Below are 15,710 nucleotides of genomic sequence, written 5' to 3' on the forward strand. Positions count from 1 at the left end.
GCAGTAAATAGGAACCTGCAGACGCTTCGAGATATCACAGTTTTTAAAGTTATCTTTTGAGATCTAATAATGCACCTGACAGAAGTGGGGGTGAAAGGCCCGCTTCACCAGTGTTTTTCGTTTTGGGGGAGTTCCTTATTTTTCGCTTTCCGGTGGAGGCGATTTTGTCATGGACGCGCGGGACTCTTGAGTGCTTGCACTACAAATGTCTTATGTGTAGAAGCTCAATGGAAACAGTAATTATTTTCGCTGCGCTCATTTGTGCTACTAATATAGGAATAGAATAAGTAAGATTGGATAAAGACAGTGAAACTTCATACACTAAGGTTTACAGCCGTAAACATACGTAAAACTAGTAATGTACTGTGATCATTGCAGATTCTATCAAGACTACAACGTCCAGTTCACTCTTCACTGCAGGAAGTGACGATTTTCACTGCGGAAGCTTTTACTCAACTTCCGTCACTGGCGCGGGAGTGTTAAATAATAAGTGTATTTGCAGTCAGGTTCTTTTTCTTAAAACTTGAAGTTAAAGGAGTATTTTATCAAGTGTTTATAAGATGTCACAAAGCTTTACTGAAGCGGAAATCCCCCCTAATCTGTGTCATCTCAAAGTAAGTGTAGGAAACGTCAATGCAACTTTTATTTAGGCAATATATGATTAATGTTCTTTAGTGTAAGCAAAGTGACTTAATAATATACGTTTATGCTATATATCCACAAAATTGATACCGATGTGATGTCAAGAAGTAGTAGGTCATAAGACAACCGAAACCTACTGTTCAGTGTGCACAGTGAGAACAGATCCTTTGAATTTAGGTAATAGTTTTTTAGGTAATAAAAGTTGCGATTCTTTTCAAAATGCGGGATTTTAAAATGCAGATTTTTTAATTTTCAGGCATTTTGGATTGGCCTATCATTTGTAACCAAATACTACAGTATATGTGCTCGTATTTACACAGCAGTCTTTTTGCCATCGCACATTTTATTTCATTCAAGGTGCTGTGATGTTTCACTTTGTAAAAAATGGTAAAATAGTATTTACACTGTTGTGTGCGTCGTTCTTAAGAATGGAAAATAAACAGTAGTTTATTGTAGTGTAGATAAAATTGCAGAGTACAGTAGTTGCATGTAGAATGGCCAACTCAAGTTATGAAATCTCTTTGTTTTTAGAATCTAGATTCTTTGTTTAGATGTCCAATCTGCTTTGATTATCTGGACATTTCAATGATGGTTCAGCACTGTTCCCATAACTGTGAGTACACATTTCAGTTTGAGATTTGTAAAACATAAGTACATTATTTTTGTTTCCAAGCGAAACGTAATGTTTATTTGGTCACGTTTTTTACGTGCTTAAATAATTTCGATAGATTTTAAATGTTCCTTTTTAATTGTATCAGAGAGCTCAAATCATGTAATTCTATAAAAAAAAATATTTGCTTGAACATTTTAACTATAGAAGCTGCCTCCTGCAATGGTGTTGTTATACTGTGCTGTAGTGTGGATTCATATTAAAAATATGTTTGTTGCTTTCAGTTTGCTCTTTGTGTATACGGAAATTTCTGTCCTACAAACTGAAGTGTCCGGTATGTAATTCGGTAAGTACAGTATTCTTGTTTTAAAACTTTCCTAATACGTGCAAATTACCATTGTTACATAAGATATTTATGTAACAATGTCATTTTGCGTGGATTAGAAAACCTATACCTAAATGTTTTCTGAAATCATGTGGTTGTCACCAATAAACAGGCCTACATACAGTATTTTGGTAAGAAATATCGGATGTGGATGTTGAAGGAAGAACGTGAAATTTCATATCTGTAAGCAGTTTTCTATACAACCAGAAGCTGGCATTTCTAATTAGATTTAAATAGTTCTGTTTCTTGCACTGTTTTTGGTCAGGGGTAAATACTGTATGGGAACAAGTAAATGTTGATTCCATGCTGAAAAGAAAAGAAAAGAAACAATGTTTTGGCTGTGGTGCTTTCTTCGGGTGTAAAGTTGCTGTATCTGACTGCTTTAAATACTTTATTATGCTTGTATGTTATTTCAGTATCTGATCAACATCAATGGCATTTGACAAAGCAGAACCAAACTGATTATACTGATTTTATAATCCCCACTGATTTGGGAAGGTTAAGACTAGCTTCTTATGGTTGCAAAGATTTTGTCAATTCAAGCATTTAAGCTAGAGAGAAAAAAAAAAAACATTACTTGAGTTTTATATACTGGGAGGCATTAAAAAGGCAACATGGTCTTGTTGCCAATATTTTTCCAAAAGTAAGGGTTCAGAATTATCAGAAAGAGAATAATTCTGCACAATTAGTTAACCAAATGTGCAAAACCTATTTCAGTCATTTGCATCATAGGCATGAGAAGCCATTGTACACATAGGGTTGCTGTTGAATCACCATCATAGGGCAACATGTCATGCTTGGGCAACAGAAACTGGCCCAAGGCAAATTCAAGTTCAAGTTTATTTGTCAGTCCAGCCATATACAAGTATACAGAGAAGCGGGATATCATTCTCCAGGTCTACGGTGTGAATACAGACAGACACTGACAAGAAAATGCTATAGACAATGTAGACATAGACATTTCTGACGGGTACGGTACATAAAGTGCATTGTGCATAGTAAAATTGGTGCAACGTTGTGTTAAGTGGTGGGTCATGGGTCATTTTGATGTAGCACAACAGTGGGCATAGGGCATAAAGCAAAGAAGTACCATGATGGTGTGGACTGCAATACAGTGTAATTCAGATATATATAATTACAACAGTCCAGAAAGTATTTCTCATGGGTCTCCTTCTTAAGCAGTGAGTTTGGACACAGATAGTGTTATTTTATGGCTCCTTGACTGTGTAAAACAATAGTGGCAATGTTGTTGGCACATGCATTGCACCTTACTTTGTGCAAAATTATGCCTTACACATTTATGCGTGAGAATTCATTATCACATATTGCAGACATTTGTCAGATTTTCCTGTCCCAGCAAATTATGCTTAGGAGGTACCAACCAACCTATTCATCTGACCTGAACCCAATAGTGTGTCTGTGGGACATAGTGTGTCATTAGGAACCTATTCTGTATGCCTGCTGAGCATACTTTATTATGTTTTTCAGGTGTGAACATTACTTGCAGTGAATAGGAGATATAGAACTGACTAAAATGGTCCCCTTTAATTTGATAACAGAGTTGAACTTGAATGTGTCAAGGGTGCCTCAGGTTTATATGCAGTCCATTTTTACTGTGTAAGACATGGTGTTCTTTTTTTGGTATCATTTTACACTAACATCATTTGTTGCTTTTTAATGTTTCTCTATCTAGTATAGTATATTTATCCAATTTACTTTAACGTTACATTTGAGATCTTTGTATTACCTAATCACAGAAGCATAAGGTAGCTTGTTAAGATGTGTCTTGGAGTTATTTGATACTGTAGCGGAGTTTCCCACAAGAATCAAATATTTGTTATGTATTATCAGGCATAAGGCTAGCCTTTTATAAAGGCTACTGCTATAGGAACTCTTCAGATCTGTATTGAGGATAATGTTTTCTATTCTTTACATTGTTTACATTGCTTACATTGTTACATAATGTTAACATTTGGAATGTATTTCCTGTCACACTAAACTTTTCTCTCTCAACTTTCTCTCCCACCTATTCAGGACTTGAAATAATAATAATAATAATAATAATAATTGCTTACACTTATATAGCGCTTTTCTGGACACTCCACTCAAAGCGCTTTACAGGTAATGGGGACTCCCCTCCACCACCACCACCAATGTGCAGCCCCACCTGGATGATGCGACGGCAGCCATAGTGCGCCAGAAGGCTCACCACACATCAGCTATCAGTGGGGAGGAGAGGAGAGTAATGAAGCCAATTCATAGATGGGGATTATTAGAAGGTCATGATTGGTATGGGCCAATAGGAAATTTGTCCAGGATGCTGGGGTTACAATCCTACTCTTTTCGACAAACACCCCGGGATTTTTAATGACCACAGAAAGTCAGGACCTCGGTTTTACGTCTAATCCAAAGGACGGTGCCTGTTTACAGTATAGTGTCCCTGTCACTATACTTGGGCATTAGGAAAAAATGGAAAACTAAATATAAATGACTAAATTGTTTCATGTTTTTTGTTTCTTCTTTTATTCCAGGCAGCGACAGAATCAGATCTCAGAAACAATAGAATACTTGATGATTTGGTGAAGACCTTCCAGTTAGCAAGGTACCATATGCTTTTAGAAGTCATTGATAAAATTTAAAAAAAATCAACTCAAGCACATTTCTTCAGTTTTACCCTGTGTGTACCTCTTTTATAATTTTATTGTTGCACAGAGTTTCTTAGTATTCGTTATATAGTGTGTTTTTTCACTGCTTATTTTGCGATGGTAGTTGCAAAATGTTTCCTTATAGTACTACCTTACTCACAACATTCACTGTAAGTGGAGAAATTTCAGACAGAGAAGGTGTAATGGTCACTGTCCAAATAAAAGAAAAAAGTTGCAGTTTACGTCTAATGAAATTGAGAATGTCCTTCTTTAAAACAGCATAAGCTCCCACTTTAGATGTATGTGGTGTTTTAGAATTGGGCTGAAGGGATCCTGTAATACTGTATTTAAAATTATAACAATCCTGATGGTAGTGAATCACTTTTGTGCACTGACTGGATGTAAATTGAAAGTAGCATAGCCCAAGAAAATGGAGTGTGTTATCTCTAATAATATGCAGTATTTTGAAAATAGTTAGCTTACTCATCCTATGCATTTAAATATTTCTCTCTGATTTGTCCCCTTACCAAGATTTTACAACATTTTACTTCTTCAAAGCTTTATAAGAAGTTTTAAGGTAAAATGCCATTTGGCAGGATTACTGAAAGAATGAGGTACAAATAGTTGGAGATATAATTATCATGAATGAGTGAAGCAAGGAAGCCAAATGGGTGAATATTTGCTATTTCAAAAGGAAATAATGAGAAAGACATCAGTCCAAGTATATTGGTGTGGGGAATGTAAGGGTAGCCGTGATTCAAATGTTTTTTTAATCTCTGCTTAATTTTCATTTTATTCTAATTTGATAAAATATTAAGCATTGTGCTCTGGTTTCCTCTCCCAGTTCAATAACATACTGGTAGGTAAACTGGCTTCTGGAAAAGTTGTCCCTAATGTATGCATATGTCTGTCTTGTGATGGACTGGCATTCTATCCAGGGTATAAGTTGTCTTGCACTCATTGCTTGCTGAGATAGGTTCTTTCTCCCCTGCAACCCTGGACTGGAAGTAGGGCTGGGCGATATGGCCAAAAACATTATCACGATAAAAATTTTCATATCAGTCGATATCAATAATTATCACGATAAATGTCAAATCATTATTTCTTTCAAGTTTAAAGGCAGATTTTTTCTCCTGAGTGAAAGTTGAAGAAACAGTTAATTGGAAAATTAAACAACTCTTTATTTTAAGAACACAGCAAACACTTGCCAAACAGCAGAAACATTAAACAAATGAATAGAGAGTATTCAAGTCTTTTTTATGTCAAAATATGCATGAGTAAAACTTACAAAATAAATATCTTAATAGAAAAATTAAATACGGCAGTGTGATAAAACACACATAGAATATATGTGAGTATAGTTGAAGCCTAAGACTTGGTCCCACAGGGTTGTCTGAAAAAATATTATAATACAATATTATTTAGTTTTAGATAAAGCATCTCCAAAGTCAAAGTCGTATTGTTGTATGTATTCAGTAATTTGGAAGGAGATGCATGACAACAAGGTATTTTATTTAGCAAAAAGTACCAGATTGGTAAGTTTGTTCTATTGGAACAAAGGTACTGTAAATTGTCCTAAACTGTTTAAACAATGATACAGCCTTCACTTTAATTCTCTGGCTATTTCTTCCTCCCTGGTGGAGCAACTTACAATAAACCATTTCATTACTTCATCCACTGTAGAATATTAGATTTCCTGTGGCAATAAGATAGGGATTTAGGCTTCATAAAACTAAATGATATTGTTTTTTTGTTACTTATTTCTGTACTATTTAAGGAAATGAGAAATTTTAAGCAGCTTATGTTTTAGAAAAGAGTAACCAAAGGCTGTGTGCAGGGATATTGACATTTACTAAATAACTAAAGGCAAAATGAATATTTTATAATAAAAGAATACAAGGGGGTGAGATTTGCAAGAACTTCATTTAGTCCATCTAACTTGTTTTGTTGCTACATAGGTAATTGTTCAAGAATCTCATTCTGTAATGAAAGACGCCAATGTTTGGCCCTCAACAATATGAGAGGGTAGCCTGTTCCTTTGTACTGTATATGGTGGTGCTTTCTGTTCTCAATTGTATATTTGCACTTATAATTACACTTCTTTGTGTGTTATAGTTTCACTGTTGAGATTCTAAAGTCCATTTGGTTGACTTTGTCTGTACCTTTAAGGATTAGGATTACCTGAGTTAGATGCCCTTGTGCCTCCTCTTTTTAAGACCAAAAAGGTTCAGTGCAGGATGCCTGCTGCTACTGCACTGTTTGCTAAGCCTACTATTTAATTAGAGTCTTAAACCTTACCTTTTTTGCTAATTATACCAGAAACTAGATCTTGGTAGAAGAATCGTAGTCTTAATCAAGATTTTTCTGGTACTTTATTAATTCCATCTCTACAAGGGTGTGTTTGCTCCTTTATCCATGCTCTGTGTTTTTCTTTTTATTGACAAGTTATCAGTCTAACTACATTCACTACCATGAGAATGAAGATATGAGAACATAAGTTTGCAAACGACATTAGGCCATTCTACCTAACGTAGCTCAGTGAGTCAAAAAATATCTTGTGCATTTTCAGTTTTAAAAGAATTTCCTTTTAGTTTCCAGTTACAATCCTCTGTCTTTGTTATAATGTTGAGTGTGCACTAGTCCTCTTGTTTGATCCTGTGTACAGTATATCCCTTAATGTTTTATCATTATCAAATATAGTTTGTTCTAGGCAGCAAAGATCCAGACGGGTAAAGAGACCAAATATTTCTGCAGTATGGAGTAGTGGTTACAATAGCTGATGTGTGGTGAGTGTTCTGGTGCAGCAAGGTGGATGCTGCACATTGGTGGTGGTGGAGGGGAGACCCCATTACCTGTAAAGCGCTTTGAGTGGAGTGTCCAGAAAAACGCTATATAAGTGTAAACAATTATTATTATAGAGTCAAGACCAAAAGGTCTGACATTCAAATCTCTAAGGTGGTTGCAGCCCAGATATCACTGAGTAAGGTATTCCACTCAGGTGGTTGCACTGAATGCCCTTCTGAGTAACTGGGTACTTTGTAGACCATCCTGTAAATAAGAATTTGGTGTCAACTTACTCATATGGTTAAATGAAGGATTTAAAAAGTAACAATTTGAATTGTCCTTGTTCCTCTTTTCAAAACACTTCTCTAAAGCCGTAATAAACATTTCATGGTATGGTGACCAATAAAGAACACAGTTCAGTTTGTGCAAATTCAAACTCTATGCCCAGTCCCAGTCTTCAAAAATGTGTGAAATTAAATCTAAAACACTACACAGTTTAAGGTGGTATGGAACTCCAACCCCAGATCCACTTCAAAGCTACCAAATATGCCACTATTTAATTTTAAATACTTATAAGAAGAGATTGCTTTATACTGAAATCCAACAGAAGGCTTGCATATTAGATATTTTAGCCATATGAGATCCTAACCAATGAAGGGAAGTACCAGTAATCTCTATATATTTTTTATTGCTTTCCTGTGGGATTCTGTGATTGCCAGTATCAAAAGCTGCACTTCAGTCCAAAAGAAGAAAATTAACTAACCTTAACAGTGGCTGGCTTGGTAATATGAGTTTGTTTAAATCCTGACTGGAAAGGTTCAAAGAGCTCATTAGATGCAAGATGAGATTGTAATTGAGCTGCCAGTGCCTCTCAAAGAATATTTGTAAGGAAAGTTAAACTTAAAATAGGACAGTATTTAACTACTTGATGGTCCAGGTCATGTTTTTTAACAGGCTGGATAGCTGCAGATTTAAATCCTGGAAGTACGAGAGCATGGTTCAAGGACGCACTTATGAGGTTGACATCAAATGGGCAAAGGCCAGATTTGAGTCAGAGCAAAGGAATATATAGCACAAATATTAAGTTTCAATTTAGCTACCAACACAGCTATAGGAGTAGCATCCATAGCAGTAATATGAGAGAAACTCTAACCTGCAAAAGCAGGAGAGGGCATAGTTGTCATGACTGCAGGAGGTGCGGTCAACAACTGGTTATTAATAGTATGTATTTTTGTTAGATGAATTGCATGAATGTGTTACGTTGTTTTAGAGAGGGAGTCGGACTTAACCTAGTGAAACATTTTTTTGGCGATAGAAAAAAAACGCTGTAGCATTACTACCACTCAATCTGGCAGGCTTAAGGGCATCCTTATAGGTCTGTTCAAATCAGTTGAACTGTTATAGACAATTCATTTATCATTAAAATATATGAATCGAAAGTAATTTTAACAGTGCAAATCTAATCTCACAATCAACACATTTTAATACAGTTGAGTCAAAAGTCATAACCATTTAACAAGGTTGTAGAAATGGGTACTTTTAACCCATGTCATATCTAGGCCTGTATCAATATAACTGAGGATGCCTCAAGCTCTGTTTGAGTAAGCTTATTTTTAATCTCTGGGTTAAAAATATTTCTTCTAAATATTTTTTTTCCTGATAAATAACATTTTATTTTGATTAGAACTATTAGATCACTTGTTTTGTCTGTATGCTCTATTGATAAAAGGAAAGTTCTGGTTTTCCTTTAAAAAGGAAAAATGCTGGCTTTAGGCCAGCAGTGTGACCAGGCAACCAGCGCAGGTGGAATAAAATCCTGATTGCAGAGTAGTGGAGACTCAGCTATCAATGACGTCACCCAAAGTGTCAGGAAAGTGGTACAGAAAGTCTACTCTCATTTGCATTTAATTTCTCATTAGTGGCTGGATTATTGTCAGATGTCGCCTTTGTGACCTGAAGTCTCAAACACAGCTGAGATGGGAATGTGATGGAGAAGCAGTTAGACATCCATTTTTCTTTTGGTTATTGACTTCCTTTCTAATTTTCTTCCTGTTTGAGGGTGACTTGCATGTTGATCAGTGAGAAATTACCCAAAGGTCTTTTACCAAACTTTGTTTTTCATGATGAAATGCTTCTAACCCCCTTATATCAACAATGATTTTTTTGGCAATAATTATTTCAGAAATCCTATTTAAGAGAATGTTAAAATGTGACTAGATGTCTTTACATTGCCATGATGAAAATACATTATGTCATGGCTTGTCTCAGATGAATGCATTTTATTTTTTTGTAAATAATTCTAAACATTTACATTTGTACATTTTAATCTTGACATACCTGTTCACTGTGCTAAGAATTTAGAAATGTCTAGTAGATCTTGGATGTTGACTTTGCTAAAACAGAATGGGAGTTCTATAAATTTAATGGCTTTTGAGGACTAAGTACTCTGACAACCTATATGTAATTTATAAAGATCTTCATTGTGTGTAGTCAGATATGACTTTTTTTTTTAGCTTGAAGCAACGAAGTAGCCCAGGAAAATAGTGGGGACTGTCATGTAGATTTATATTGATTTCAGAAAGCCTTTATCGGTATCTGCTTATATTTATAAAGTATCATTGTTTGCAGTTTGTACACTAATTGGACATTTAAAGGAGTCTGCAGTTAATACACAAAGTTCAAATGAAATTAACCCATTTAATGTGGCTGAACTACCATTAGTTAGATGGGACATATTAACCACACTGTCTAAAAATATTATTTTAAAATATCAATATATAAAAAGATATCAAAGAGCAACTGAGAAATAACCCCTATATAAAAACAAAATGTATTTATAAATACATCTCTTTATCTGGTTTAAAATATTCTTTATGTTCTTGAATTTACTTGCAAAGCTTATGCTTGCATTTTTCATGTCTAGAATATTAGAAGATGTCTAGTTAGAGAGATTTGGTCAATTGTAAATTCATGCTTGTGTATTTAAATGTTTTGTAAAGAAGTAACACATGGAATATGCTATGTACAGTACAAAGCATATATGCACATGTAATTTGCAAAAATCTTGGAATCTTAAGACATATCTAAATTAGTAACATATTTGCAGACAAAAGAGGCACATACAAAGAAAGGCACTTTGTTTTCAAAAGAAAATGAGAATAGTTAAGAAGCTCATGGCCACAAATACCCAGAATTTACTGGGCAAGGTCAACACTAATTGGTACTGTATGTCAAAGGAAGGAATCCTCTCTGAATACAGACTGAGCACAAACACACTATTGGCACCTTAGTGGGCAACACCCTCTTCAACTAGGAGCTTCATTGGATTAATCCCTTACATTCGTTTTTTCCTGCCAGCGTTAAATTTAAGAGGCCCACAAGATTGAGTTTTTTATATTCAATTTTCTAATCTCCGATTTCTTCTAGGTATTCTTTTCTACATTTTTCCACATGTTCTCGCTATCAGTCCCATTCTTTATAGTCCATACCTATCATATAGATACCTATCATATAAGGTACGTATATCTTCAGATGTACCTTGTGGTATGGAATGTCTTGTCATTAAACATGTGATGAAGTTACATGTGCATGCAAATTACATTGCACACATCAACATTAAGGACACTTGTGTTTGTAAATACAAATGTACAAAAATGTAAGTGCTGCAATGTAAAGAAATATGTTAATACCTGGAAAAAAATCAAAATGCACAGTATTCTAATTCATTCAAAGTATAAAAATGTTGTTAGTCATTACGTGGTTTCTCAAAGCTCAGAAGGTTAATAATTTTAATTACCTTAACTTCTACTGCGTATTTAAAGGAGGCTGAGTGCAGTAAATCAGACAGTACTACTTCTTCATAGGAGGCGTCAAGAGATTTAAGACAAAATATTATCATCCTAAGCAAATGTAGTGAAAATTGTAAAAAATGTACAATACATTCTAGTTTAGAATGCTATGCACACCAAGTTAAGGCTAATGGAATAGTTGCTACTGCACTAGGAAGACCTAATATTTTACCCAAATGTGTGGTCAAAGAAGTACTGTAGCCTGGGAGAGTAACTTACACCCAAGGGCAAAATCTGCAATTAGTTTCCAAGCACATAGTTCTGCTAAATTAGCCCCAGTAATTTAGGCCTTGTGTGGAACAAATACCAGAAGTGACAGTGGTCCACAAGGACCAGGGCTAGGAGCACTCAGCTCTCTTGCTGAATACAAACACTTAAATCTCTGTCATGGATTGCACCCTCAGATTTGTGTTAACCAAACTAGTTTGCAGTATTTCTCTAAATTCTTTTTGTATTTCCTTTGCTGCTGCTGAATTTAACCAGGTATTTTGAAATGCAAAGAAATAGATCCAGCATTTACAGAATGGGCATGAAATGATATGAAATGTGTACTACAAAAATAAATTACAGTTAATTGTACCTGGTATCTAACATTACAGAAATAAGTGCTTTAATATTAGTTTTCCACAAAAGTTTACAAAAAAAAGATTTATATTGTGCTGGGCACACAAATGACAACTCTACTTCTAAGTAAAGTGAATTATTGGTTATGCTGAAATAGTAACTCTTATTAAAAATCATTATGAATACAGAACACTGTTGCTCACCATTTTCGTGCAAGAGACTGCTCTGTATACTATTGTTTACAACCCTAAGCTGGTCTTTGCACATGGACATTGCTTGTCCATTTGTTAGAATCTGTCAGTCCAAGTGCCTCTCTTCATTTTACATGTGCAAGGCAATTTGCTGGTTTTAGGAGCAGTCACTGAGCAAACTGACATTTGAGATTATATCGTGACTCAGCTGCTGTCTATAATAGCTTTTTTGCTTACTGTTCAAACTAGAAGTTAGCATTTTTTAATAGACTAAACCACATGTAAAAAATATTTTTTTATAAAGCTAAGCAGAGTGTGCTAAGATTAGGCCTAATTTTTTAACACACCCTGCAAGTGAGTTAGAGTTAGGTTGGAGTGGCTGAACATCATAGGTCATTTTAAATTGAATAGTCATGTAGGTTTTTGTTTGAATTACATTCTTAAATAAGACAGACCTTTTCAGTTCTTTTCAGTTTCTGTTATGTGTTTTTATGTCTGTCTTAGTGCAAAGACTTGTCAACTATTAGCCATTATTTCTATAAGTTTGAAAAAGCTTATTTTCACCTAGATTTAAATACAAACTGAAAGTAAGATTAAACCTGATGTTTGTCGTGCTGGTTTAGCAAATGACCTTTTAGTACTGGTCTTATAATTAGAGCCCATATTACATCAGTATTGGCATTTTGGTAAACTGGCTGTTTGCTATAATTGAACTTGTAAAGATCCACAAGCTGCCTTATGCTTTAATGTATTTAAGACGCTGCTTATATTTTGAACTCCTGAACCTTCTACGTTTTGGCAAGGGGATCTGTTTTTCTAACAGTTTTTCAGGCACTTTTGCACTTTTTTTTACAGAACAGAATTTAGATTATTTAAACAGTTTTGCTCTTTAAATCCTCACTTTAAATAGCAAAAACGGACATGTTTATGATGATTCATTGTGTGTAGGAACTGTTTTTACTTTGTTCTTTTAAGTACAATTTTTTTAAACTTCTTTGCTTATGCCATATATTGGTGTCACGCCAATAAAATGGAAAAAAACAATAAGGAGTGCTGGTCAGGAGATGCACTGACCTCAGTGCCGCCTGTTATCCAGTTCACAAAATTTTAAAATCATGTGAAGTGCAGATGTCCAGGTCCACTGTGTGTCCACACTGGTTTCTGTAAAATGGAAATCACTCCCAGAAAGGAGAGCAGATTCCACACAGTACCATGACACTCGTATGAAAGGCTGATTGCAATAATATGTTAATTTTCATTATCTTATTATTTTATGTGACTTATGCTTTTGTCCAATGTGACATACATTTGTATCTACGTATACTGAAGGGCAGTGTTCTGAGTGAAGGGTTTGACAGCATTACCCCCACCTGAAAACTAAACCCATAACCTTCCACTCCTCCGCACTGTTGCATCTGCTTTTAAAAGCCCTGGGAATGTATTAAATCAATATCCTTTTACAGAAGTTCTTCAATCCATGCCAAACGTGTAATGAACTGCACATGACTGGAGTGCACTGGAGATGTAATCACAAGCCATCCATCCATACATTTTCTAACTGTTTCATGGTTGCGGGGGAGCCGGAGCCTATCCCAACAATTTAATGGTGCAAGGCAGGATGCACTCTGGATGGGACACCAGTCCATCACAGAAATCAACATCTATTACATTATTAAACATCCATTATTATTAAAAGTGCACATACAGTAGTTAGGTGTAGCATACTGTATGCAACGGTAGTTTTTAGGTGCTGTTTTGGTGTGTTTGTATTTCTGTGTTTCAAACCTAATGAAACTTTAAGTTGCAAAGGCTAATGTTTTCTTAACAGAAGGGAGATGCATGATTAAATTTCTGCAGGGATACAGCTCTTGCTCTGTGCATCAGAAATTCACAAGGTGTCGGTTGTTGACCATTGACCATTTGTATGTATTTATTTAAAACAATAACTAATAAGAATATAATGGAATCAAAGTGGATAATTTATAATAAAAGCATCAATATTTGTAAGAATAACAGCAGTTTAATTATATGTAGCCTTAACTGTAATAAGAAACCAAATTAAAGACACTTAAAAAGTGGTGTCTTAATACTGGATCCGTAATTAGAAAATCATCACTTTTCCCTGTAGCCGGTATGGTATGTAGTCTAAATTTTTAATGCATGATGACATAATATTAAGTTAAGTACAGAAGGTTTTAATAGTGAAGTTTGAAAATAAATTGTATTTATCATGCAACATAAACAGGAAAAGAATCCACATTTCTTATTAGTTATTAGTTTATTATTACTACTGTTTTAGTATTAGTATTACTTGCCACTTTAAGTTGTAAAATATTGAAATTTCTCTAACCTAAAGTATATTTTTTCTTTCTGGTCGATAATCTGGAGTGGTGAATGTTGAAACTATATTATCGTTAAACATGCAGAAAAATGATTTAGAAATAAATTCATGAATTGACAGCTTACATCGCACTTGAGAATTGTGGTCAGTAATCATATTTGTTGCCTGATACAGTTTCTGTAGCATGAGTAGTTTTGAGAGAGTAAAGTCTTTGTTGAAAATAGTTGGTCACAAAAACTGCTTTTGTATTGTATCTGTATTGATTTTGTTTATTATTTGGTATTTGGGGTTGCTCTTCTTTTTTTACCTTTTAAGAAGGTATTATGATCCTAGAGCAGCATTGAGTGTCTGTCTTGGGATATATTTTTGCAAAGACAGCATACGAGCCATAACAATTTTTTTTCTGCAGGCATCAGCTTTTACGAGTGAATTTTGAGTCACCCCCCGTCTCTCCAAAGACCCCTTTGACCTCTGGCAAACTCAAGCAAGCAAATTCTAAGGGGCCTTCTGTTCCAAAGATGGAAGGTACAATTATGAGCTGTTTTTTCCAAAAAGGGAAGTCTTCCTCTCCTTCAAATGTGCCGAAACCACAAAATACCCATCAAGAGGACAAAGTCAATGAAGACCGTTTCAACAAGACTGTGAAGGAAGAACCAGAAGAGTTGCCTACTATATCTAGTGCTTCTTACAGCCCGGAACTTCCATCAACTTCAACTGAAGTTAAACCTGTTATAAAAGGTGACATCCCTATCTCTACCTTTAGACTTAAACCAAAAAGAACACATGCATATATTAAACAGTCAGTCAACTTAGGTTTAGTTTGATATACGATTTTGGCTGCTTAGATCTGTGGATCAGATCATTTGTGCAGTAATTGTTGCTTTTCAACAATACGGTATTATGAGGTGATGATCAATTTGTGCGATACACTGGAATAAAGTAAAGTCAATCACGTATATAATATATTGTACATTTTTCTGCATTAAATGCCTAGGGACAGCTCACTCCCAGTTAGGTTTTGCTTATCTAAATTAACACCGTGAAGCCTAGGATCAGTTATAGTCGTGGTCTGTGAAACCCCTGCTTAAGGTTTAAACACCAACTTATTAACTGGCTTGCTAAACATTAAATGGCTTTTCTGATTGTTTCTGTAAACAATTCCTGAAATATAGAATCTTAATTTTATCTTTTTGTCTTTCCAGTGGAGTGTCCTGTGTGTGGTGTTGGTATTTTAGGGCAGCACATTAATAAGCACTTGGACAGCTGCCTAACGAGGGATGAGAAAAAAGAGAGCTTGAGAAGGTAAGGAGGGTTTTTGATTCTTATTTGTTCAAGTCATTTTTTCCTTGAAAAAAAGGCAATGATTCCACAAATGCAGCAACCAGAACCTGTTTTTAGCATCTGATTTGTAATTTAGCATTATTAAATTACTTTAGACTTTGCCGTAATTTGAATTAAATCATTAAATCTAAAAACTGGAACAAATCAGAAAACCTCTGTTTATATACAGCAATATTTCCAAGTTTCATTTCCAATTTCATTTTTATTACGGGAATACTGGGACACATATACACAGGATTTTGATATGATTAGCAAGGTTATGCTTTGGAGAAAAACTCAATCTTGTGTAGTGATGAACCGTTTGACATGGGAAGTTTCTTGACAATAGTTTCTAATAGCAAAGTCTTGGTCTTTTTTGT

At 34.9% G+C, this 15,710-nt stretch overlaps 1 protein-coding gene across 3 annotated transcripts in view; it reads left to right on the forward strand.

Annotated features, from left to right (window-relative positions):
• Positions 1-478: 478 nt before the first annotated feature.
• rad18 (RAD18 E3 ubiquitin protein ligase) overlaps positions 479-15,710 on the forward strand; it is a 60,273-nt gene continuing 45,041 nt past the window's right edge. For all 3 annotated transcript variants that reach the window (XM_088916605.1, XM_088916607.1, XM_088916606.1), the window contains exons 1-6: positions 479-614; positions 1,174-1,255; positions 1,537-1,598; positions 4,169-4,239; positions 14,420-14,748; positions 15,213-15,312. In XM_088916605.1, the coding sequence (XP_088772731.1) occupies positions 561-614; positions 1,174-1,255; positions 1,537-1,598; positions 4,169-4,239; positions 14,420-14,748; positions 15,213-15,312 (698 nt within the window). In that variant the 5' untranslated portion in view covers positions 479-560. The remainder of the gene's footprint in view (positions 615-1,173; positions 1,256-1,536; positions 1,599-4,168; positions 4,240-14,419; positions 14,749-15,212; positions 15,313-15,710) is intronic.

The sequence above is a fragment of the Atractosteus spatula genome, chromosome 5 (assembly GCF_055471065.1).
Source record: "Atractosteus spatula isolate fAtrSpa1 chromosome 5, fAtrSpa1.hap1, whole genome shotgun sequence".
Lineage (NCBI taxonomy): Eukaryota > Metazoa > Chordata > Actinopteri > Semionotiformes > Lepisosteidae > Atractosteus > Atractosteus spatula.